This window comes from Sceloporus occidentalis, unplaced genomic scaffold (genome assembly GCF_023333645.1).
Source record: "Sceloporus occidentalis isolate IW3139 unplaced genomic scaffold, rSceOcc1.0.p SCAF_3, whole genome shotgun sequence".
Taxonomy (NCBI): Eukaryota; Metazoa; Chordata; class Lepidosauria; order Squamata; family Phrynosomatidae; genus Sceloporus; species Sceloporus occidentalis.
This window is the reverse complement of record NW_028316983.1, coordinates 216,491,090-216,515,856: the sequence shown is the minus strand read 5'-3', so window position 1 is coordinate 216,515,856 and position 24,767 is coordinate 216,491,090. Positions and strand designations below refer to the sequence as shown.

Here is a 24,767-nt window from a genome sequence, read left to right as displayed (position 1 = left end):
ACTGAGGTGTGGTTCCAGCATCCCTAGTGCGTACCAAAATCTATGAAATGCTTGTCCCATTATATACAATAGTGTAGTAAACTGGTGGATTCCGTATTGTTCCTGAGTGTTAAACTACAACCTTGGAGATCAGAGTTTGATTCTTCACTTGGCCATGGAAACCCACTGGATGTCCTTGGGTGAGTCACACACTCCCATCCCCAGAAAACCCCATGATAGGCTCACTTTAGGGTTGCCATGTGTCAGAAATGACTTGAAGGTCAAATGGTGTCCCTTGTATAAAATGGCATAATCAAGGTTTGTTTTTTGGAATTTTTGTGTGTGAATATTTTTGAACCATGGCTGATTGAATCTGTGGATATAGAAGGCCAGCTGGATACAGAAGGCCAACTAAACCAATGGACTTACATAAGTATTGACTTACCATGTTATCGCTGATTCAGTAGGGAGCTTATCTCTTGACATTTTAAATCGGCTCCAGCCTCCTGGGCTGGAGCCGGGATGCAGGATGGAGGCAGGATGGATTATTGCACACTAAATGACCACCAATTCACCAGCTGCCATCAGCCCAGGTCCAAGTGCTGGCGGAGTGCAGCTTAGACCTGACTGGGACTCAGGCTGATGGTGGCTGGCGATTTGGCAGTGATTTAGTGTGAGATAATCCCCACCTCCATCCCATGCTCCAGCTGCAGTCCGGGAGCCTGAAGCTCATTTAAAACACCAAGAGATGAGCTCCTAGGTCTAGTCTAATTAGGTCTAAATTATATTTAGCCTCAGGACTCAATATATATAGATAGAGCAGATATTGGGAAAGTTAAGTTTTGACTATAATTCCAATGTAAGCATCTTATCCTTTAGTCTCCCATCAGACCTTTTGAAGCCTCTGCAACACATCCAAACTTGGGAGAAACAGCCAAAATTGGGAAATCACTTCCAATGGATCCTATAGCTGAAACACACACACCCTAACACTTAGCACTCTCATATCATTTTTAAAAACCTGAAAAGAAAACCAAAAGTTATTTCCGGCTTTGGTTTGGGCTGATTTGGAGGACAAGTGGCCTGCCATGAGGATGAAAAGTGTGCACGCACACACACACACACACACACACACACACAGTCTCTGCAGTTACCTGCCCCTCATGCAAAGTGTAGACAATCCTGAGCTAGAAATGGATCAACAGCTCAACATGGTATATAACAATATGAATATCCTATGCTGCTATAGTCTCCTTATTCTTTCTAACAGTGACTGTAGCTTACAGAACTAGCAGTAAGTGGTGAATGCAAGAACAGGGGAGGACAACACAGACTACAAAATGGTTGGAGAACAAAAGGCCACAACTTTAATTTTTACAGCTCTGCAGGCTTGACCTGGCATAGGGCAGTGGATTCGGATATCAGACAACCCATTTGTTATCCAGTGAGCACCACCACCCTTCCTGCCTGTTGAGATATGCAATGTCTATAGAATCCACATGGACACAGGCTATGGTGTGGTCTCCCTGCCACCTAGGAGGAAGACAAGTCCAACAGCCCTCAAGTTGTACCTTGCAGCCTACACTCTCCCAGGTCTATTAAGCCCCTCTAAAGATTTTCTTAAACAGAAATTTATATTTAAGAAAGTTTTGTTGAACCCAGTTGTAGTTTGATATCAACTGGTGGTTTACAATGTATCTGTGATACTTATGTATCCACGGGATCATCAGAACAGGTTGGTTCTCTCCATATACATCTCATTTGTTCAGATTGAATTATGATCTCATTCTATAAAATAAAACATTTTATTGGATTGTTTTCCTTATGACTCTCTTACTCCACTTTATTAACAGTCTTGAGTGTTGCTTTGGAGCCCTCAGGTTGTTCAAGCCAAAAAAGAAAAAGAGAGAGAAAGGCTTCAATAAGTGGAGGTTGTGAAAAGGAACATAAAACAAAGAAGATTGGGCAACGTGCTAAAATTATGAAGTTGGTTTTTTTAAGAGAGAAAGAGAAAAGCACAGAATAATGAAGTGATTGCCAAATTTGCCTTTTGCTATGCACTTGTGCCTGCTGAGCTGCACATAATTACCGAAGTCTATTTTTCATATAAAACTAATGCCATGGCAACTCAAATTATCAGATGTATTGCATGGTCTTCTGGATAGGGACAAGGCTGGGCCCTCTCCAAATCAGCCCATATGTGGAGACATGTAAACGGAATTTGTGTTTAATTTTTAACAGCCCCTTTAAGGGGGAGGCACCTTTCTAACAAAAATAAAAGGAAACTTTTAAACAAATATATCACATATAACACTAAATAATAAATCTTTTTTTAGGGAAAAAAACTTCTCCCTTAAAAGAATTTCTGACAAGAGTAGATTTGTTTATTACATCCTTTGGAATTAGAAAGAAAGAAAGATGGACAAGTGAATGAGGATGCAAGTGACTGAAACATATGTCCAAAACACTGCAGAAATAATCCGGTTTGAGATCACTTTAACTGTGCAGGCTCAGTGCCAGGGAATCCTAGGAATTGTAGTTTATTGTGGCACCAGAGAACAGATGACAGAGAAGTCTAAATATCTCACAAAACCACAGTTCCCAGAATTCCCTAGCACTGAGCCAGGGCAGTGAAAGTGGTCTCAAACTGGATTATTTCTGCAGTGTGTTTTGGACCAAAGTTTTCAAATTGCAGTCCAGAACACAGGAAAAGTTAGGCTTTTGAGTCCCTATAGTGCTCATCTGACTGAGAAATTCTAGAAATTGTAGTGTGAATAAGTAACTTTTTCATATTGTGTTACAATATCAGAAATTTTTCATATGTTTATCAGGTTCCATCATTGGAAAGTTTGGAAATGGCACCAAGATACCCAGAAAAGACAGCTTGGTTTCTTTCACAGTACACCATTACAGCTCTATAATTCCACTTTGACTACCTTGGTGACATTTTATGGAATCCTGGGATCTTCTCTGGGAGTATTTAGAATTTTCAGCCAGAGATCTCTAATATCTTACCAAAGTACAAATCCCATGATTTCATAGCATGTTGCTGTGACAAATAAAATAGACTTATAGTGCTATAGTTGTGCTGTATGAAAGGGCCTCTTTTCCATCACAACTGAGCTTCTCCTATAGTTTAAAGATGCAGGAGAATGTTGGGTGTGCAGTAGGTCATGTTCTCATACAGAGCAACAGTGAGGTCCAGGATATCTGAATGTTGCCCACATGCACCCTAGAACATTCTCTTCCTCTGCAGGATTTTTTCAATAGGCAGTGAAAAAAAGAATGCAGAAGATGTAAAAAGCAGTGAAGAAATGTGCTAAAAGGGTTGACCTGGGTTGCATCCACAATGCAGAAATAATCCAATTTGACACCAATTTAACTGTCATAGCTCAGTGCTATGGAATTCTGAGAATTGTAGTTTTGAGAGACATTTAGCTTTCTCCAGAGAGCTCTTGTACCACAACAAACTACAATCTCGACAATTCTATAGCACTGAGCCATGGCAGTTCAAGAGGCATCAAGCTGGATTATTTCTGCAATGCGGATGCAGCGCTGCTAATATTTCAGCAAATAACATTTATTTTTTTAAGTGTAGCACAGGGACACATGCTGAGACTCTGAGCGTGTCTACTGTAGATAAGCAAGAAAAAAGTCTGAGAAGTAAAAGCAAATTCATATAGTGGAGAACAGAAAACCAAAAGATGTTGAAAAGACTGGTAGCTAATTATAAGCTTAAGAAATATTCAAAACATAGGCAAGCCTGAATAAGAGAGATGATAACAGAAATTCCCTATTATTGGTGCAGTTACTTATTCTTTATATCATACTATGCATTCTAGCATCCACATGGTATTTAAATATCAATAACCACCACCAGATGGCATTATCTGTTTCCTTGACATTTATACAAAATATTTGTGTTCACAAATGATAAAGGCATATGCTTCATACTAAGGAACAGTTAATACACAGTTGATCATATTTGCTGAGTCCCAAAAAAGAATGAATAGTTCCTGGATTTTAAATTCATGTTTTCTGAGTATTATTTTCAACAAACAGCAACAATACATCTTTTTTTAATAAGTGACATTTTAAAAACTTTTCTTCTGATGCTGTGATTATTCTGAGCAGGGTGAACAGACATCCTCCTTTTCCAGGACATGTCTTACAAGTCAACCTTCTGTCCCGGAGGAATTCCAAAAAATAGTCCTCCAAAGTGAGCATGACTAAGAAGCATGAATTTATATTTATACTTGTGGGTTTTTAGCTTGAATCCCATTGTGGGAGAATGGTGGGATATAAATCCTTGAAATAAATAAATAAATAAATAAGCAAGCTTTTATTTTATAATAGCCTACATTTTTCTTGAATGTCCTACATTGAACTGTGCTGCTTCTCCTTTGAGGTTAGGACATCTAGTCACCCTGATTCTGAGCTTGATTTTTCCTGTTGTCTTGCCTTATTGTGTTTTTATCATGTTTCAGTACTGCTGAATGGTTCAGTCACCTTGAATGGTGCACGCCAAATGGTGAATTAAAAATGAATAGTAAATTCTGCCCATGGAACAACCTAAAACCCTTAGATGTTTTTGTGACAAACCTCATCATTCCTAACTATTGGCCATTCTGGCTGGGACTAATTGGAGTTGCAGTCTAAAATATCTGCAGAGGCCAGACTGGAAGGTGTCTATATATCAAATTCTTACTTACATTTCTACATTTGTCTGGCCATAAAAAGCATTCATCAAACTGTAATCCATTCATAAACTTATTGACAAATGCAACCCAACTAACCTGGTGAATAAACAATGTGATTCCTCTCAATACTTTTAATATAAATAACTGGGATATTAAAATAAAATTAATTTAAATTGTGCTGTTGCTAAAACAGTGGCAAAAAAACCCCTTCATTCGCCTTTTCTTTAAAAAAAACTTAGGGTAGGGTTATCATTACAGGGCTTCCATGAACTTCTATGTGCGATGTCACACACTTTATTCTTTTTGGAATATCCAGTTATACAAGGAAGTACAGTAGTCAAGGTAGAGCACAACTATTTGGGAATTAGGGTAAGACCCACCCTTGGGAAATTAGATATTCCTACCTAAATATAGCAACTTATGAGACCACTTCCTATTACATAGGAAAAGTAATCCTATGTGCATAGAAAAGAGAAGCTATAACTAAAGCTCCTAAGAGAAAAATGAGGGTATATGTAAACATACAGATATTCCAGGATCCCCTTTAGGCATTCCATTAAGATGTTAAAGTAGTGGGATATTTATTTCTTTTTAAACAAAAGGATAATCTAGTGCTGTGGCCTGACACTACAACTTTAGCTAAAATGCAAATATGTGAGGCCATAAAATATATGAAACAGCATGGCTGTATTGTTGTTGTGTGCCTTCAAACCATTTCTGACTTATGGTGACCCTAAACCAAACTTATCATGGGGGTTTCTGGGGCTGAGAGTGTGTGACTTGCCCATGGTGATCCAGTAGGTTTCCATGAATTGAACCTTGATCTCCAAAATCATAGTGCAATGTTCAGCCTACTACACCATGTTAGTTCGTATATAAGCTCACATAAAAGAACTCACATAAAAGAATCCCAGGGGTCCTGAGATATATGGCATTTTCATTCCCAAAAGGTACTTCACTTGTGAAGTCACGACATGCGTAGCTGCTCCCGTTGTCATTGCGCTTATCACTGGCTCTGTGAGCAAGAAGGTGGCACTACCCAAGTGCAGCACAAACATTGCTACCTGAGAAACCAAAGATATATAGTGATGGTTACAGAAGGACACAGTTACTGGTACTAATGTAAGAAAGCGATATATCTATCCATTTTTAGAAAAGTAAAAACAACAAGGTGAGATAGCTACATGAGCTAGTCAAACAATAAAGTTTTTGAATTACGCATTGCATATACCACAGACAAACGTTCAGCACATGTCCACTTCCATACATTTATTATATGCTATCTCTTTCATATCACTGGTTTACCAGGCTCTGTGCTGAGATTAGTTAGAATAACAGCTGGCTCTGCCAATATGTATTCAGTGAAGTGATTTCTCTGAACATTGGCTTAGGGTGTTGTTTTTTCAGTTCCTTCAACATATAAAACTATATGGGGGAAAGTAAGCCATCCAAAGTAACCTGGACCTACTTAATCCTAATCCATGGGACCTTTTAGTGCCTCAGAATCACATTTTCATGACAAGAGGGAAGGGAAATGAAAATGGTGGCATGAAAACTTATTTTGTTCTGAGCTCTGCAGCTCCTTTTAAGTATTTTTTTAATGTATTGGAATTGTTTGAATTGCTCCAAGTAGTTCAAGTCAACTGAATTCCTGTAATCTGCTGAACTTTTCCAATAAATTTTGCTTTATTTCCTCATTCTCTGAATATAAGGACTGCTTAAAAGTTTTTATCTGGGAGTTCATCCTTTTCACTGGGAGTCACTCTTAGCTTTCCCCAGTTTTGCATGATCTCAGTTGTGACTTTAGTCCTTTTGTTTTTATGTTTAAACTATGTTTAAACTAATTGGGGCTATTACCATTATCTTACTTTACTTTATTTTTCTAAATTTTTATAACTTCCCCCAGTTCTTACTGCATTAGTAGATTTTCCTGAAAAATTCACACGGAACTAGACCTACAAAGTAGAAATTTTATGTCCTGATGGATTGTAAAAATGATTGCCAAGTTTCAGCCATCTGACATGTACAATTGTTTTCCAGAGGGGGCAAAAATTAACCCAGCAAATCTGTTCTGCTTGTAATGGTTATATTTCTGCAAACAAAAGCTGTATATATCTACTCCAAACAAATGTTCCCACCTCATGTGACAATCTGTTTTCTGGTTCTGGTTGTGTGGATTGTCTACCAAAAAAAAATACTCTGAGGACATGGAACATTTTTATATCCTCCAGTGCAATAAAAGCTGAACTAAAGGGTTTTTTAAGCCCTCTGTTCTAATGCTGGGTGGCTGATCACATGTGTCCTGCTGTTCTGCTCACCACAGCTCATTCTTGAGGTCAGAACAAGGTGTCCAGCTGCTATAGATGCTATAGATATTCTAGAGATCCACCTGGCATGATCCTTCCCTCTTCTATGTCTACTCCAGACAGCCCTTGGGAACCTCCCTAGATCTCAGGTTTTGAGCCCTAGAAGCTCAGAGCCTAGGATGCTCCTGACTTGACAATCCTATTCCCCAGATTCAGTCACTCAATGCAAATGTATTTGCCTGGATGAGGGTTAAAAACCCATATGGTGGTTTTATTGTGGTGTAGGCAACTGCAGGAGGAAAGAAGGGGAAAGAAATTTCCAATCCACTACTAAGCTTCCAGTAGTTTGATGTAGGCTGCTATAATTTTGTTGTTGTGTGCATTGAAGTCATTTCCAACTTCACACTAAAGTGAACCTATCACAGGTTTTCTTGGCAAGATTTGTTCAGAAGATGTTTGCAAAGAACAAAATAATTCATGTTCAGGGAGTAAAAGAAATATAGAAGCTTATTGCATGCTTGTTAATTCATCTCAACTCTTCAGTTTAAAATTTAATTCGGGCAGCATCCTGAGGTTACCAGAGAGTTTTTACCACCAAATTTGCCTCCCAAATACAGCCCAGGTACATCCTCGCTTCCAGAGCCACTCCTCCTGGCTCTTTTCAGATCCAGGAGTTTTTAGAGTTAAAATAATGGCTGCTGGAGCGGCTCTGGGAGTGGGGATAGACCCATGATGTATTCAGATGGCAAATTTGGCAGTAAAAACCATCTGGTAACAGCAGGATGCTGCCCGAATTAAATTTTAAAGAGGATAGAGGTAAACTGAATTTACATGCATGCAACAAGCCTCATAGTTAATATTAAATTAAATATCACCATTTAAATGAAACAATTATTAAAATAGTTTCCATTTCATGAATATAATTAATTTAACATTATTTATCCCAACTTAATCACTACTATATCATATTTTATCCATCTCCTTCTTGTCCTCTCATTAGCTTAAATCCAACTGTTAATCCACAGGGGACCAGGGAGCCCACAAAATCGTGTTGGAGCTTCACACTTTTGTCACCACTGCCTTTCACTCTAAATGGCCTTTTGAATTTATTCCAAGCACCAGCTTTCCATGCATGTATGGCACCTTGATTCCAGATGATGTTGGGCTTTAAAAGTCAGTCACCAGCACTTTCCATTATACTCATCCACCAGAAATTTTTAAGCAGCAGCAAGAGGTGAATCTAGAAATTGTTCCCAGTTTGCAATTTGCCAGCCACTATCTTGACATGTACATTTTCTTGTCTATATGAACATGTTCACAGAAGGGCAACCAAGATGATGGAAACCAAGGTGGTGGAAACCAAGTCTTATGAGGAGTAACTGAGGGAGTTATTTATGTTTAGCCTGGAGAAGGGAAGACTGGGATGTCACATAATATTTATCTTTAAATATCTGAAGGGATGTCAGGTGGAAGATGGAGGAAATTTGATTTCTGCTCCTGCAAAACCTAGAACATGAACCAATAAATTCAAATCACAAGAAAAGAGATCCCATCTAAAGCATTAGGAAGAACATATTGACTTTAAGAGCTGTTTGACAGTGGAACAGACTGCATCAGAGGGCGATAGACTCTCCTTCTTTGGAGGTCTTAGAGGAGAGGTTGGATGGGATGGGCATCTTTCAGGATGTATTAGTTGTGCATTCCTGTATGGCAGGGGGTTGGACTAGATGAGCTTTGTGCCCCCTTTCAACCTGATGACTGTAAGATTCTATTATTCTTACAGAACTAAACAGACAAAATAATCCTGCAATATGCTGGAGCCCTGGAGCAAAGAAGGAAGTTTACATTTCAAATATTTTGAAAAGTTAGTTCAAAATGGAACTCTATTTTACCAAATCTCTAGATAGCAAAACATATTTCAGAAGAATTATTTCAATTTAGTAAGGTGCTGAAGGCTAATAAAACTCAAGGAGGCCAGCCTACACTAAACACAACAAAAACTCAGCCTACTTCAAAATACAACAAAACTTCTCTTTTAAAAAAAAGTAAGTATACTTAATGTTGGATGTGGGGTTTTTTTAAAAAAATCTCCTTTATACGCCATAAAAACCACAGCCATGTTATTTAATACCCCAAATCGCCCTTTTTAAGAATAATTCTATGAACATTTGTCATGCAGTCCCATAGGCCATTCAGGTACTTATAACACAACCAGGATGCCCCACTTTTTATTTACCCAATTTGTGAATGGCTAAATGAGAGGGACAACAGGACAGATAACAAGACACAATAGAAGAGAGGAACGCAAGCAGTTGAGGCAGAGAGAGGCAGGCTAGCTCCACCAGGCCTGCCTGGAAGAAGACAAGCCCTCCCTCCAGACACCATCTTGAGGGAGAGAGAGGCAGGCTAGCTCCAAGAAGCCAAGTCCTCCCTCCAGTCCACCTGCCTTGGTCCAGGCCTTGGAGGTTGAGAAGAACTGCTGGACCTGATCCCCTTCCCCACCACCACTCCCTTCTCCTTTTGTGTCGTGTCTTTTTAGATTGTAAGCCGGGAACCGTCTAATTAAAAAGATTATATGTACAGCGCTGTGTAAATTTACAGCGCTTTATAAATAAAGGTTAATAATAATAATAATAATAATAATAATAATAATAAGCTGGTGATTATTGTTTTCTTTTCTCAGAATCCAGGTGGAATCCAAAGCACACTTTTGGGGGGTGTCTGGGAAAAGAAAATAGTGGTTGCCCACCAACAAGGGTAATGTTCTGCAAACTGATCCCGCACCCCAGTGTTCCTGTTCGTGCCATTCTGTACTGCAGTTAATTTTAACATTATAGCAGAGGTGGCAAAATGTACATAAGCCCTACTTTTGTGGCCTCTCAATCACCACACCAGTGTCTCAAAGTCCTTCACCCACCCAATTAAAAAAATCATCATTGGTTTTTTGATAATTTTCACTCTCAAACCATGTAGATACCCTCTCCCAATGCATGGAAACATGCAAAACTACTTCCACCAGTACCCCCAGAGCCCTGTGTTACCCCAAATGCTTCCCTTTCTTTTTAACTCCTCTCAAAATGGTGACAGAAAGAAACACTTCCCATTTCGATTTTGAGAAAGTCTACAGAGGAAATACCTTCATTTTCTTCTGCAGAACTTTTCAGAATGACAAAAGAAGAAAAAGTATATCCCTTCCTTTTGCCATTTTCAGAATGGCTACAGGTGAACACAGTGGTATGGGAATGTGGCCCATAGATAGGAATTTGCCACCAGCCCTTACCAGTTACCCACTCTTGCATTACAACAAAGGACAGAATGGCTTAACTTTGGGCTGGTTCATGTAGCTAGCAACCTTGTCCACAATTGTTTCCATGAACTTGTAGAAGCAATGGCAGGGACACCATGCCCCAGGGTTGAATGAAGACAAAGTTATAAAAGGAGATGCTATGGGTGTCCACTCTCCAACATGAAAAATGTCTATGGTGAGGGTATATAATTATCTTCAACTGGCCAACTCGCCATAGCATAACACAATGCACATCTCCTAACACTTGTTGATACCACAAAAAGTGAAAGATTGTAAAAATTTTAAAAGGAACAAATCCAAGGACTAATGGACATGGGAACCCGACTGTGTTCTTCCAACATCAACAGTATGAAAAAGAAATGCTTTGTTTGTACGAATTTCTGGCCAAGAGATATCACAAAAAGGAAAGGGTAGGGCTAACAATATGAAAAGATGTTATATTCTATATTGTAATAGGGTGTCAGTCAGTTTTGACAAGCCTGCTCAATAGCAGTGCATTTTAAAATAGATTCAAATAGAGATTTTGTAGGGGGGAAGCAATTAAAATTAAGTATAAAAAAGGATAATGAAACAAATTTGTTGTGGGGTCAGAATATACAAAAAATTGCACTGCACCCAGTGCTGTATTCTAGCTGGAGACATCTTAGAGCTAGATTGTGCCAATGGATGTTAATGGATGGGAGGAAATCAGAAAGTGGAGAGCACTGCCTGTCTCCTTTCAGCCATCTTTCACCCTCCAAGCACTGCAACAACCCAGACTCTAGTCAGTAAATATATCCACAAATTTTCCAGGCACAGTAAGGAAAAAGTTAAGGACCCCCCCCGTCCATAACCTCCACCACCATCCTGAATACACATACACAATCTGAGCCTGGTGGGTGGGAAGTGTACAACGTTTACAGCAGGAAGGGTCCCAAAGGGCTTTAGCTTGGAATTCAAGCCTGGCAAGCATCGTGCTGACATTTTTTTTCAGTTCAGTGTATTTGAATGTCCACATATTCAAATATATGAAGGAATGCCTCTGTTTCAGACACCTTGCAAACCTATTTATATTGTTGCATTGCATGGAGGAAGAAATAGGGCTGAAAGGAGACCAGACAGTGCCTTCCGCCTTCCGATCTTCCCTCATTTCACCCATTTCTCCAATTCCTGTTTTTTCTTTTTTCTTGTCCACCACTCCATCCTGCATCCTCCTTCTCTTCCTTTTCTCTTCTATCTAGCCCTGGGTAACATGCAGGACAATTGTGTCTCCTTTAAATGTATGTGCAAGTCACTATGAAACAACTAGCTGTCAAGAGGAAGATAGGACATGACACTGGTGGAGAAAAGAGACAGTTGTAAAGGAAAGAGGAGAGAAAATATGCAAACTTGAAAAGTCAACAAAAAGGTAGCAATCCTGCCTCTGCTGCTGAAAGATTTAATAAAACAAAACTTTGCAAAAGAAAAATACAAGATTTCCCACAGTTTATTACTATTGTGGGTTAGTTCAAAAGCATTCCTTACCTCACCATTAGATAAATAGTGATTATAGCAGAATAGCCTGATTAGCTTTTGTTGCCAAGCTGAATGAGAACAAAAGATGTTTTCTTTCTGATAGGGTCTATCAGTGACTAATAACAAAGTCTTCTGAACACAGGGCTGTTTACAAGAGTCAGTGTAGAAAAGCTCATTTAGAAAAATAAAAACAAAAAGACTAAGTCATTTCATCTGTAGAACTGTAAGATATCTATGGTAGAACACACAAGCTCTTGGTTCCCAGGCTCACACAAAATATGACCTCCAATAATATTTTTGCAGAGAACTGCAAGAGTCCAGAATGTGGTTCATCTTGTATGTCATGCACAAACAGGTGCCCATGTGCAGAAATTACTTCCCTCATGTTTACATGAAACAAAGCAGTCCACCAAGTTGTACAATTTTCCCATAAAAGTACATAGTGTACACCATTCACAGCTTATTATGTAATGATGTACAGTGGACTCTTGTTATACGCTGAGGTTTGGTTCCAAGAGCTCCCGTGTATAACAAAATCCGTGTATGCTCAAGTCCCATTGCATATAATGACATAGCAAAATGGTGTCCCTTATAAAAAATGGAAAATCAAGGTAAATTCATACTTTTTTGTAACATTTTCAAACCGTGGATTCTTAAATCCGTGTATAAAAAACCCGTGTATAAGAAGGGCCGACTGTATCTGACATTTCCATATAATAGAGCATGCAATATCATACTTGTGCACATGTATGGTATTAATTGAATATTTGAAAAGTGACTTACACATGACAGAGAATTATGAAATACAGTTCATAAAGAGCCAAAACAGCTTTGTATATTTATAAAAAAATAAATTTTGAACATTTCATATATAATTATGCATAAGTTGACCTCGTGTATAAGTTGAGATCAGGCTTTGAGGGCAAAATTATGGATTTTAATACCTATGGATAAGTCAAGAGTAAAACTTAGAGGCATGTAACAAAGGATGTAAAGAATGAAGCAATGGGAAACTATGCCAAAGAAGTTACAAAATTCTGGCAGGCATAGCTGTTTGTGCTCATCTTAAAGGATGGCTGGATGAGGAGGGAACTGTGGTAAATGGTAGCTGTGAGATGTGTGGGGGAGACAACCAGATGCAAGTGGGACTAAGGAAATGTGCACATGTCCAAAAAGGATGTAAAAGCAAGAATTAAGGTACAGCATTAAAACTGATCCCTTCAACTTGCTCAGTGCTCCTTTGAGGGGAAGCACCAAAGAGTAATCACTGCTGCTGTTTTTATGCCCAGGCTTTCAAAAAGGCCAGAAGCAGCACTTTTGTGAAAGTGTAGAGAGGCCAGTGCTTCTTTTAGCTTCTCCTGGGACTGGCTACGCTCTTGTCTTTCACCACTCTACTTAGAGAGGGGATGCATATATATATATATATATATATATATATATATATATGAGTTAAGGTACAGTACCTACATAGGCCCATGGGTTAGTTTGAGGGTCTATTTTTTGACTAAAATTTCTAGACATATACATGAGTATATACAGTAACGCACATTTGAACAAGCATACAGATTTCATACAGCATGTCTTCCATTGTCTGCATAAAATACTGTATAGATCCATAGGAAACAAACAGAAAATTAGACACACTGGCATTAAATTAATGCCAATGGCGAGTTACAGACCGCCCAAAACGGGCGCTCTGCCGCCACCGCTGGTTGCTGTGTCCGGGAACCGCAATGGCCAAACCGTGCGGTTCCCGGGCACAGCCAGAAAGAAGCACCAAAATGATGCTTCTTTCTGGGCCCTGGACGTCCCCGTGATGTCCAGACGCTATGCTATGTGTGGACGGGCGTCGCCATTTTGTATGGACTCGGTCCGTACTAGGGTTGAGGGGCGTCAGGAAGTGACGCCCCTTCTCAACCCTAACACGCCCCTTCCTAACCCTAGCACGTAACTTCGGCATGCCTGTAACGCGCCAATGTTTTATGTAATTTACTCAGATCAGTGGCAGCTAGTGGCTTCTAAGTCAGCAGGCCAGTGAATCTACTCTGGCTTTAGCATGAACTTTAAGGGAGCAATCCAAGTGCTCCTACCCCTTCCATAGATTCAAACTATAGCTAACTGCTGCAGTCTCTCCTTTCCTATGTGTTTCTTCTTATTGACAACTTTTGCCATATTGGCCACACTCTGATGTTGCTTGGCCACATGTGACCTGGTTTTCAGATGTGAAATGTATGTAGAACAATAATCTGCCACTAACGTGAATCAAAATTGCAAGAGGTGATCAAATTACTGAAGCACATACTTTCAGAGGAGCACATAGAAAGCTGATCACTGGTTCTTTGCAATACTTCTGATATTACTTTTTTCTGCCACAAGAGAGTACAGTATAGCACAGGGGAGGGGAAAGGACAGCCTGTGAACTGCATGCAGCCTGGGGGGCCCAAATGTTCAACCCCTGAAGCCCCTCCAAAATAATTTGGATGAGAATTTTTCTCCCCCTGCTGGTTAAAATCCAAGTAAAATACATATGTCCCCCCCCCCCCACAACTCCCTATACCTTTAAAATGTTTTAAGAACAACAACAACAACAAAAAGCTAAAACCTGACAAAAAAGGAATTTGGAACTAGTGACATCACTTCCAGTCACATCAGGTGCATTGGTGTGGTATGCCTGGAGGTACCAGAGGGGAGGTCTTCACTACTCCACAGTTGCCCACTCATAGTATAATAGAGTTGGATGCAACCATAAGGGTCATCGAGTCCCACCCTCAGCCATACAAGAATACACGACTGAAGAACATTGAAAAGATGGCCATCTAACCTCTGTTTAAAGATTTACCAAGAAGATCCTTAAACACTCCAAAGATGTTTATGACAGTCCTGCAATAGCATGTCTGGAAAGCTTCAGGTAGCATAGTCTGGCCATAAAATCCAATGGAAACAGTATCTGACTACAGAAGCGATAGCCCGGTTGGATGGTCCTCTTTAGACACCACTTGGGAACAGCTCAGCATTGGTGAGATTCTTTGCAAACAGTTTTCTACCCTTGGTCACATCAAGTCAAGTGCTGATTCAGTCACAGAGCAGGATGTCAGTGGTCTGAAAAGGTATGCATAATTTCTTCTGCAATGTGACATGGGATCCATGGCAATGCTAGCAATGAGCACCAGTACCAGAAGAGCACCCCACAAAGATATAGCAAAATAGTGTTTACTGCGGAAGGCAGCAGCAGAAATTGGAAGGGACAGAAAGGTCACTCTCAGGAAGGTTTTCCGTAGAAACAATTTTTCACAAGTAACAATCAAACTGAATACATTTTAATTAGAGACTATGTTGTGATGTGTAAATAAAAGCAAACCAAATACAATTTAACACATAAGGAGAATTTAATTGAGGGGGCTTCATTGAAAAGATCATCATCGGCCCATACTCAGTGTATCGCTAACACTATAACAACATCACTGTCAAAGGTAGACATTAATTTCTGGCAATGAACACAATGACTGGCATATACCATATACAGAAACATCCTGGTGTCTGCCTCTTCATGGCTACATGGCCTAGCATTGCGTAAGTAGGAGGCAGCAAGCCTGGGGGGAATTCGGAGTAAAACACCTGCGGTATGTTGTGGGCAAAGACATTTTTTAAAAAACACTCACACTAGTGAAGACATATAAAGAAATCTGCCCCAAGGCAAATTCAACAAATTAATAAAAGAATTACTGGCAGAAAGAACAAGACAAGCTAACAATACTGTAAGTTACAAGGTGACATTATTTGGCAGCTCAACAACTAAGATTTCTAAGAAAGGTAAAAAGAGCTCCTTGATGGAAAAATTAATGCATGTGAGGGCTGCTATAGGAATCTACATATCTTCAAACAGGAAAAGCAGTAATGTCTTCTGTCACTATTTAATATGCCCAGGTCCCTGACTTCCAGGGGGTCTTTGTGCCCTTGCAAGGTCCAGGAAAAAAGAGGTAAGATGGCAGTCATGGTGTTCCACCTGCAGCAGCCATGTTGGCTGCTGGGTACTTCATCTTCACTTTAGCCAACTGGTATCACTAGCTGGCTGTACGTTGTCCAGGAAGGAGGCAAGTTCCCCTTCTGATTCACCTATGTAGGGGTGGGCCCATCTTAGCAACAGTTCTCCAGGCTATGATGAACCCATCCAACCAGTTTATTACCTGGAAATGGATTTTACACAGATAAGAGGGCTAGGAAATAATTTAACCAAAAACATAACTGGCTCAGCCTATTGAGTTTTTACCTCCTTTTTTGTAATAGTTTTTCATGGTTTTATGTTCAATTTGTTTTCTTTTGACACAGTTTTGGGCCTGATCTATTATTGGGGTAAGCAAAATAGGTGCACCTGCTCATCAACAGAGTGATGCTCATAAGGGGTTTCAAGGGGTTGAGGCTTCCAAACACAGGCTTATCTCAAGGGTGGTCACACTGGTTTCACCTCATGCCCACATGGACTGTTATGTCCCAACTCCTCTGGACTTCCCACCACACCAAACTGGTGCAAAAGCTGACTGGATGTGAATACAAAATGTGTAGCTAAGCCGATAACAAATACAGTACAAGACCTTTTTATTCCATTATGGTCCTTGTATCCATTGTGTTAGTTCATTCTCTTTCCATCTCCCATTGCACTCAACTATTAGGACTGCAAAGGCCATCTTCCCATTTTCCTGGAACAAGGCTAGCTACTAGAACATGCCACTGGACTCCCTTTTCTATCTTTCCTTCTGCTGTTATCTTCCACAGGGGCTGAGTTATAGCAATTTCACATGATACCTAATATGTTACATGTCCCAATTGCCTAGAGACAGATGGCATATACACACAAGTGCATATCATATGGCTCAGTCTCTAAAAATGATTGTGTATCAGTCTACCTATAGTGCAAATGTGCTTTTAGAGGAAAGTGCTCAAATGTACTAAAATTTTGTTATTTCTTTTATTATCGATGCAGATAACACAGGTATACTGATTCCCTTGAGACAGATGGGATATGAACTGTGGAAGTACAGAAAGATAAAATGTTACAGTAAACAGAGATAGACAGACAAACAGTCACAGTAGAGACAGATAATAATAATAATAATAATAAAAATTTTTTACTTATATACCACTTTTCCACAGATCAAAGCGGTGTACAGACAATTAAAACCATACAATTACAGAACTCTAAGCACAATCATTCGCCTTCAAGGGTAAGCAGGGAATTGATGGCAACAGGGTAGATAACTTCATTCTTTAGGGGGGAAGGCTTGACAAAAAAGAAGAGTTTTAAGCCTCTTTTTGAAGGTTTCTAGGGGGGTTGTCAGACGGAGCTCCTCAGGTAGATCATTCCACATCCATGGGGCCACCACTGAAAAGGCCATCTGGGATGTGGCAACATATTTGGAAGGTGGAATTACCAGTAAGTTCTTCCCAGATGTTCTGAGTGTGCGGGGCGGATCATATGGGGAGATGCGGTCCCTCAAGTAACTCGGGCCCAAGCCATGTAGGGCTTTATAGGTAGTGACCAACATCTTGTATTGCGCTCGGAAGCGAATGGGCAGCCAGTGAAGATCTTTCAAGATAGGTGTTATATGGTCAAACCTGGACGCACCAGCGACCAATCTGGCTGCCATATTTTGGACTAATAGAAGCTTCCGAACTTGGTACAAGGGTAGCCCCATGTAGAGCGCATTACAGAAATCTAATCGAGAGGTTACCAGAGCATGTACCACATTTTCAAGGTCCCTTTGGCCCAGAAAGGGCCGCAGTCAAGCACTTCTGACTGTCGTATCTACTTGAGATGTCAACTGCAGAGACGAGTCCAGAAGTACTCTTAAACTGCAAACTTCGTCCTTCAGGGGAAGTGTGACCCCGTTCAGAACAGGTGAATAAATTTCCTTCCCCAGGCCTGGGGAACCTATCACCAGTACTTCCGTTTTCTCTGGATTCAGGCTGAGTTTGTTTTCCCTCATCCAGCCCATTATCGACTCCAGGCAGGCATTCAGAGGAGAGATGCCATCCTTAGTCACTGCATCAGTCAGGGACACAGAGAAGCATATTTGGGTGTCATCAGCGTACTGATAACACCGCGCCCCGTGTCTCCGGATGATCTCTCCCAGCGGTTTCATGTAAATGTTAAACAAAGTGGGGACAAAATAGCTCCCTGAGGGACACCAGATGTCAGTTCCCTCTTAGAGGAGCAAGTGTCCCCCAACTGCACCATCTGGAATCTGCCCGAGAAGTAGGAACGGAACCACTGGAGCGCAGTGCCCCCGATGCCCAGCTCTCTCAGGCATTCCAGAAGGATACCATGGTCAATGGTATCGAAAGCCGCTGAGATGTCCAAAAGCACCAACAGGGACACACTTCCCCTGTCGATGCCCAGATGGAGATCATCGACTAAGGCGACCATGGCAGTCTCAACTCCATAACCCACTGTAAAGCCAGTTTGAAATGGGTCCAGATAATCGGTTTCATCCAAGACTGCTTGGAGTTGGACGGCGACCGCTCTCTCGATCACCTTACCTAGAAATGGCAACAATGAGACCGGTCTGTAGTTATTCCTTACCAAGGGGTCCAAGGAGGGTTTTTTAAGCAATGGTTTAACTGTTGCTAGTTTTAGACTTGATGGAAATTTTCCCTCCCTGAATGATGCATTGATTATACATTGTAACAGTAATGTCATAGCATCACCACCCTGGACGGTCAGCCAAGAAGGACAGGGATCGAGAGAGCATGTCGTCTTCCTAACACTTCCAAGAAGCTTGCCCACTTCATCGGTTTGAACAAACTCAAAGTGATCCAGTTTAATAGAGTCCACGGAAGCTCTGGATACCTCTTCTATAGTTTCTGTTGAAATGCCAGCATCAAGATCAGCCCTTATTCGAGAGATTTTATCTGCAAAGAAGTTGTTAAAATCATCACAGCAGGCTATAGTTGGTTCTAAAATAGGGTTCAGGGTGGGGGGAAGCTGAGTCAGCTCCCTGACCACCCTGAACAGCTCTGCTGGACGTGACTCCGCAGACACAATACGCGCAGCATAGAAGGAGTTCTTTGCTGCGTCTATTGCCACTCCATATGACTTCAAACAAGCCTCATGGAGTGTCTTGTTGGATAAGTGCTGGTGTCTCCGCCAGCTGCGTTCTAGTTGTTGCGCGGCCCATTTCATTTCCTGGAGATCTTCTGTATACCATGGTTTTCTATTGGAAGCAAACCGGAAAGGACACTTAGGAGCGATACTGTGTATAGCCCTGGAGAGATCATTGTCCCAGATGTTAGTCAGGGCATCAACAGAATCGCCATCAGATCCAACCATAAGCCCTTCTAAGGCTTCTTGGAACCTTTTGGGTTCCATCTGCCTTCGAGGGTGAACCATCCTAATCGGTCCTCCACCCCCGGGGGGGATTTGGGTAGTTGCCTTAAGTCGAACCTCAACCAGGTAATGGTCCGTCCATGACAGAGCAGAGGTACTGCCTACCTCTGCCCACGGAGTGTCCCAGTCCGTACTAAAGACAACATCGAGCGTATTACCTGCGCAATGCGTCGGACCCAAGACTAACTGGAATAGGCCCATGGCCATCATGGAAGACATGAACTCCCGAGCTGGACCTGTTATATTTTGTGAACCGGCCTCGAAAGGGATGTTGAGGTCTCCCAGAACCAGAAGTCTGGGAGACTCCAGCACCAGTTCCGAGACCAGCTGTGTCAGCTCGGCTAGGGAGTCTGTTAGCCCACGGGGTGGACGGTAGACCAACAGGATCCCCAGACTATCCTTAGCCTTCAAGGTCAGGTAAATACACTCAATGAAGTCCATATTCTGGATGGGGTTAAGGTGAGAGTATTTTTATGGACTATAGCAACACCAGGTCACAGTTCTTGTCTTCCAAAAGATTGTAAATAATGTGGGTCTTATTCTTGATTGACCTGGCATTGCACAGGAGCAGAGACAGGGTCTGTGGTACGGTTGGATTGACCCTCGGTTCTTTTGGGTTAGGAGGGTGGATGGAAGGCAGGATAGGTATTAAGCATCGATCCTGCCTTCCCTTATATCATAATTTCACCCTTCTACCACTATATCTCCCCCTGCCCCGCACTACTTCAATTGGAGCTCCATCATGTAGATCTAAATTAACGCAACCCCCCACTTCCCCACCAGAGTCATCCCTACAATACAACATTTCCCCACTAAACAGCAACACAGTCAGTACCTGGAGGAGAGCCCACATTAGGCTCATTCCTCTCGCCCCTGTGCTCACCCACTACAAACCCACCCAACAACTACACAACACAACTAGTACACTACAACGTGGCTGCACATGTGCGCAGCTGCGGAGGTGTAGATGGTCCGATGCTCCTCAGGCACTGCGCAGCTTCACAGGAGTCGACTCACAAAAACCAAATCCTGTGGCACAAAAACACACCAACACACGCCTGTCCTTGGGGTCAGAAAGAAGGGGGAGCCGGCAAGCCAAGTTAAAGTAGTGCCGCTCTCACCGACATGCCCCCCTCTCCCTCCACACAGCTGTTCCCGGCGTCTTTGGAGGTGTAGATGGTCCAGTGCTCTTCAGGCGCTGCGCAGCTGCACAGGGCTCGACTCACACAAACCAAATCCTGGGGCACAAAAACACACCAACACATGCCTGTCCTGCAGGGGGTAGGTAGGCTGAGCCTGTGCATATCTGTATTATGTCCAGAATCTATTTTAAAAATTACAATTTTGCTCTGCCCCAGCTCTCCAATTTCTTCAAAACGTCTTCATGAACTGTATTCCTAGCATTCTCTGACATGGATAAGTCACTGTTATACTATACATGCACCTACATGTGATGTACATAACTCAATATCTGGGAAAAAATTATTACTTGTTAGCTCACTGGTGGTGTAAATGTGGCATTCATTGTGACCTCTATTAAAAATAAGCTGCCACCAATATTCTGTTTGCAGAGGGTGCTAGCCAGGCCTGTTGGATCTAACGGATGGTCTGTGTGAATGTACAGTGTCCTTGAAAATATTCTCAAGATTTAGATTCAGCTATATTTTAAAGAAGGAAGTACATTAAACAGATTAAAAGAGTGACAGAACCAGCTTTCTTAGTTAAATTTGCCAACAGAAATGTAACATAAGAAAGGTATTATGAAGCAGCAGGATGATCTTTGCACTAAACTTTTCCAAGGGTTAAAAAACTGTTGTCTGTCCAATTCTATTATTCTATGATTCTATGGTACTGCAGCTTCCTTCTTTGGTCCCAAATAAACTTAATTTATCAACAGGTACCAGGTACAGTGGAAATTCTACATAATATGCCTAGTTGCAGGGAGACACTAGAGATGGAATTCTCTGGAACTGTAAGATGGGACCAATTTCAAATATACTGATGCCACAAGATGCATTCTCTTGTCCTTTGCAAGTCACTCATTGTGTGGTTACAGCCCAGTCACAGAAAATCCCCATACTACTAGCCACATGATAAGCCATGTGCACAGAGTTATGTGACATGGGATTGTTTTTTCAGCACCCTCCATCTTCACAGGGCTATCATCTGAATCAATCACAATTTAATATTTATAGGATTCCCCCCAAGAATCAGAATGTGGAAAGTAGTGTGGTATCATATGTATGGGGAGCCAATGTAGAGTAGTGATTAGCAGGTTGGATTGGGGCTTGGGAAAACTGGCTTCTTGTCCTCAGCCACAAAACTTACTCCTCCTGCCTGACCTGCTTTATATATGGTTGTCATGTTGATAAAGCACAAGGAGCAAGGAGACCATGTGCTCCAACTTGTGATAATTGTAGGAAAGATGGGATACAAATGTAACTGATAAATAAATAACTTGTTCAAGAAAAACCTTGCAGGATCAAATAGAGCAATTTCCCTATATAATTGACTCAGTCACCCATCTGATATGGACCATCCTGTTGACTATCCCTTGACTGTCTTATTTTTGTCTTAGCAATCATTTTAATGATTTTAATTGTATTTTATTATAGTTATTGTTATGTTATACTTATTGTTATTGATTTGGTGCTAAGGAGGGAGGGGGATTGTGGAATTATATTCTGTTGTACTGTATGGCTTTTATTGATGTAAGCCGCCTCGATCTTTTTGGAGAGACAGGATAGAAATTGTTGTTGCTGTTGTTGTTGTTATATATAGCAGAAATCAGCTTGATCAAAATACTGTCCTGGTTTTATATAAACCACAGCCTATAATAGAGATAGTGTGCCCTGTTTTATTTGTAAAATTACATGCATGAACAAAGCTCCTTTTGTTCTTGGTTTTTGTGGTACTGGAGTGTAGCAATGAGTTCTCTTCCCATTCTGCTTACACAATATCAAACCTCAAATCTTTTGAGAGTACTTCATGCCATGACTTTGTTTCCCATGAAAACTGCGGCAATAGGAGAGATCCAAGGACATTGCAGTTTACTGCTCAGTTTTCCCACGCATGTACTATTAGAATGAGTGCGAATGAGGTGTAATGGTTTGGGTATTGGTCTAAGACTGAAACCCTACTCAGGCACAGAATCGCACTGGCTGACTTAAGGAGGTCACACAGTCTCATTCTTAGGCAATAGCACTCTTTCCAAAATAACAAAACTGTGATACAGTCACCGTGAGTCAGAGCTGACTTGAAAGCACGTAGCCAAAACTGGTGGAATAAAAATATACCTACTTGAATGAGCCCTCCTAATAATGACACTGCTGCAGCAACTCCAATCCTCTGCATCTCGAACTCAGATAAGCCCAAAACTACAGAGTTATTGTCTGTTGTGAAATTGCTCATAGTGGATGGAACAAGACGCTCGACAGCATTGGCAGATATCAAGGAAGTCAAAGCAAAGGTTCCTGTGAAAGAAGAAAACAGATAATTTAGTTTCCATTTTGAGATTTCTCCTATTTGTATTGTGATCCTAAGAAGGAAGTGGCATTGAAATCTGTGAGTATTATGTCCAAATCATTCTTCTTAAGGTGTAAGCTTAGGGTTCAGATACCCACCACTACATTTGCTTGGCATTAGGCATGTATAGTATTCTGTTTCCTCAACACATCACCTTTAAACATTTGTTTCTTGTTATGAAAACGTATTTGCCTATTGAAAGCCCATTTGTCCACAATGAATATAGTGAGGTTGTTTTTTAAAAAAAATCTCATTTTGTCTGGTTGCGTACAACTCATGCAGCAGCATACATATGAAATAATACAGGTGTGATTGAAATCTCTACAAATTTGGGTGGTAGTATGAAAGCCTTCCAACTAATAACAGTGGTGATGGTGGTGGTGGTAAATTCAAACTTAATGGAGCTATCCAAGGGGCTGAAACCTATACCCAAAACAGATGCAGTACTATGATCCAGCTTCTCTAAAATCCAGAATAAGGCCTGAAGTGGACACACCATCCCATTAAGAGTGGCCACTAGCTGCCACTGTCCAAAAGAGAGGTCTGCAGCAAAGACTTGATGTCCTTTCACATTATACAATTATAGCACCATGGTTCCACTTGTTAAGTGTCATGGTTTCATCCTATGGAATCCTGGGATTTGCAGTTTAGGGAAAGGTATTTAAAGTTCTCAGCCAGAGAGCTCTACTTATTCACTAAAATACAAACCTCAAGACTCCATTGGATGCAACCATGGCAGTCAAAGTGGAATCATAGTATCACAATCGATTAGTGTAAAAGGGCTCCTGGCTTTATGCAAAAAGGTAAAGCAATCTTATAGTTTAGAGGAAGCCAAACTGATTGTTTTGCACCAAGAGGGTTTCATGTTCAATGTTTAGCTCCTCCAGGTAAATAGCAGGCAACAAACTGAAAGTTCAGGTTCACCTCCTAATTGTTCCTGTGTAGAATGGGATGTGAGGGGGAAGCAAGAACTGGTATAGGTAGAGCTGAGTACTTTGCACACATTGTAAGAGTTGTAAAATAACATTCTGCAGGAGTTCAAACCTGAGTGACATTTCAGTAATTCAACTTCGATTATTTGTTTCTGAACATTTGCAGCTGATGATTTTGAAGTTTCACCTTCGGCGGCATTTTTGAACTCTTTGAAATGAATTTCAAGACTACAATGTTACATGATATTCCAAAAATTAATGCTATGGCTCCATTCCTTAATTCACAAAGATAAAATTAGCAAGCTTTGCTGAATTCTCCTTTGCTGAAATGGCATCCCTCAGCTATTTTACAAGCCTTCAAAGCACATTTTCTCAATGTGCAAGGGGAAAACCAGCCAAAGTCACCTTTCTTTTCTTATTTTAACAGAAACAAATGCAAGATAAAAACTAATGTTTGCATCTAAAAGTCCTGAATCCCAGTAGATTCCTCTTTGGGAAAGCTGATCACAGGACAGAGTTGAAAGTGGAGAATACAAATTCACTTCTTTGCAGTAAGATGCAGTCAGCAGGCAAATAAAGAATGTATTATTCTGGAGTTATTGCAGGTATAATACAGGGCACAACATACCATCTTTAGAAAGTCAGTTTTAATATTAATAAAACAATAAACATTCATATAGCACTTACAGCAATAGACATTTACATAAAACACTTAAAAATTGTTTGTTTAATACCCTGTCTTTTTTCCAGCACAGGATTCAAGGCAATTTACAAACATTTTAAAAAACAGTACAGTTGTTATGCATTTCATATATACTAACATACAGCAACTCTGTAAGGTAGGTCAATAGTTAGTATTATTTCCATATTGCAGATGAGAGAATGATTGCTTAGCTCCAGATGAAATTGTAACAAGTAAAGGTTTTGAAGCAGAGACCTCCTAGCTATGCAGTTTCATGCAGCGCAATTCTATGCATGTTTATTTGCAAGAAAGCCCACTGCATCCAATGGAACTTGATCCTTGTCAAGTATATTTAGGATAACAGTCACTGCACTACAGTTAATTCTTTTGAACATTTTCCGAATATATACTACTCTTTGAATTAAATATCATAAAAACAGGCTGTTTTAATATTATATGTG

At 40.7% G+C, this 24,767-nt stretch overlaps 1 protein-coding gene across 1 annotated transcript in view; it reads right to left on the bottom strand.

Annotated features, from left to right (window-relative positions):
* The window catches only part of SLC26A7 (solute carrier family 26 member 7), a 111,023-nt gene that overhangs the window by 53,859 nt on the left and 32,397 nt on the right, over positions 1 to 24,767 (bottom strand). Inside the window, exons 3-4 of the mRNA XM_089518923.1 lie at positions 22,468 to 22,640; positions 5,579 to 5,743 (exon numbers count right to left, since the gene is read on the bottom strand). Coding sequence (XP_089375049.1) covers positions 5,579 to 5,743; positions 22,468 to 22,640 — 338 coding nt within the window. The remainder of the gene's footprint in view (positions 1 to 5,578; positions 5,744 to 22,467; positions 22,641 to 24,767) is intronic.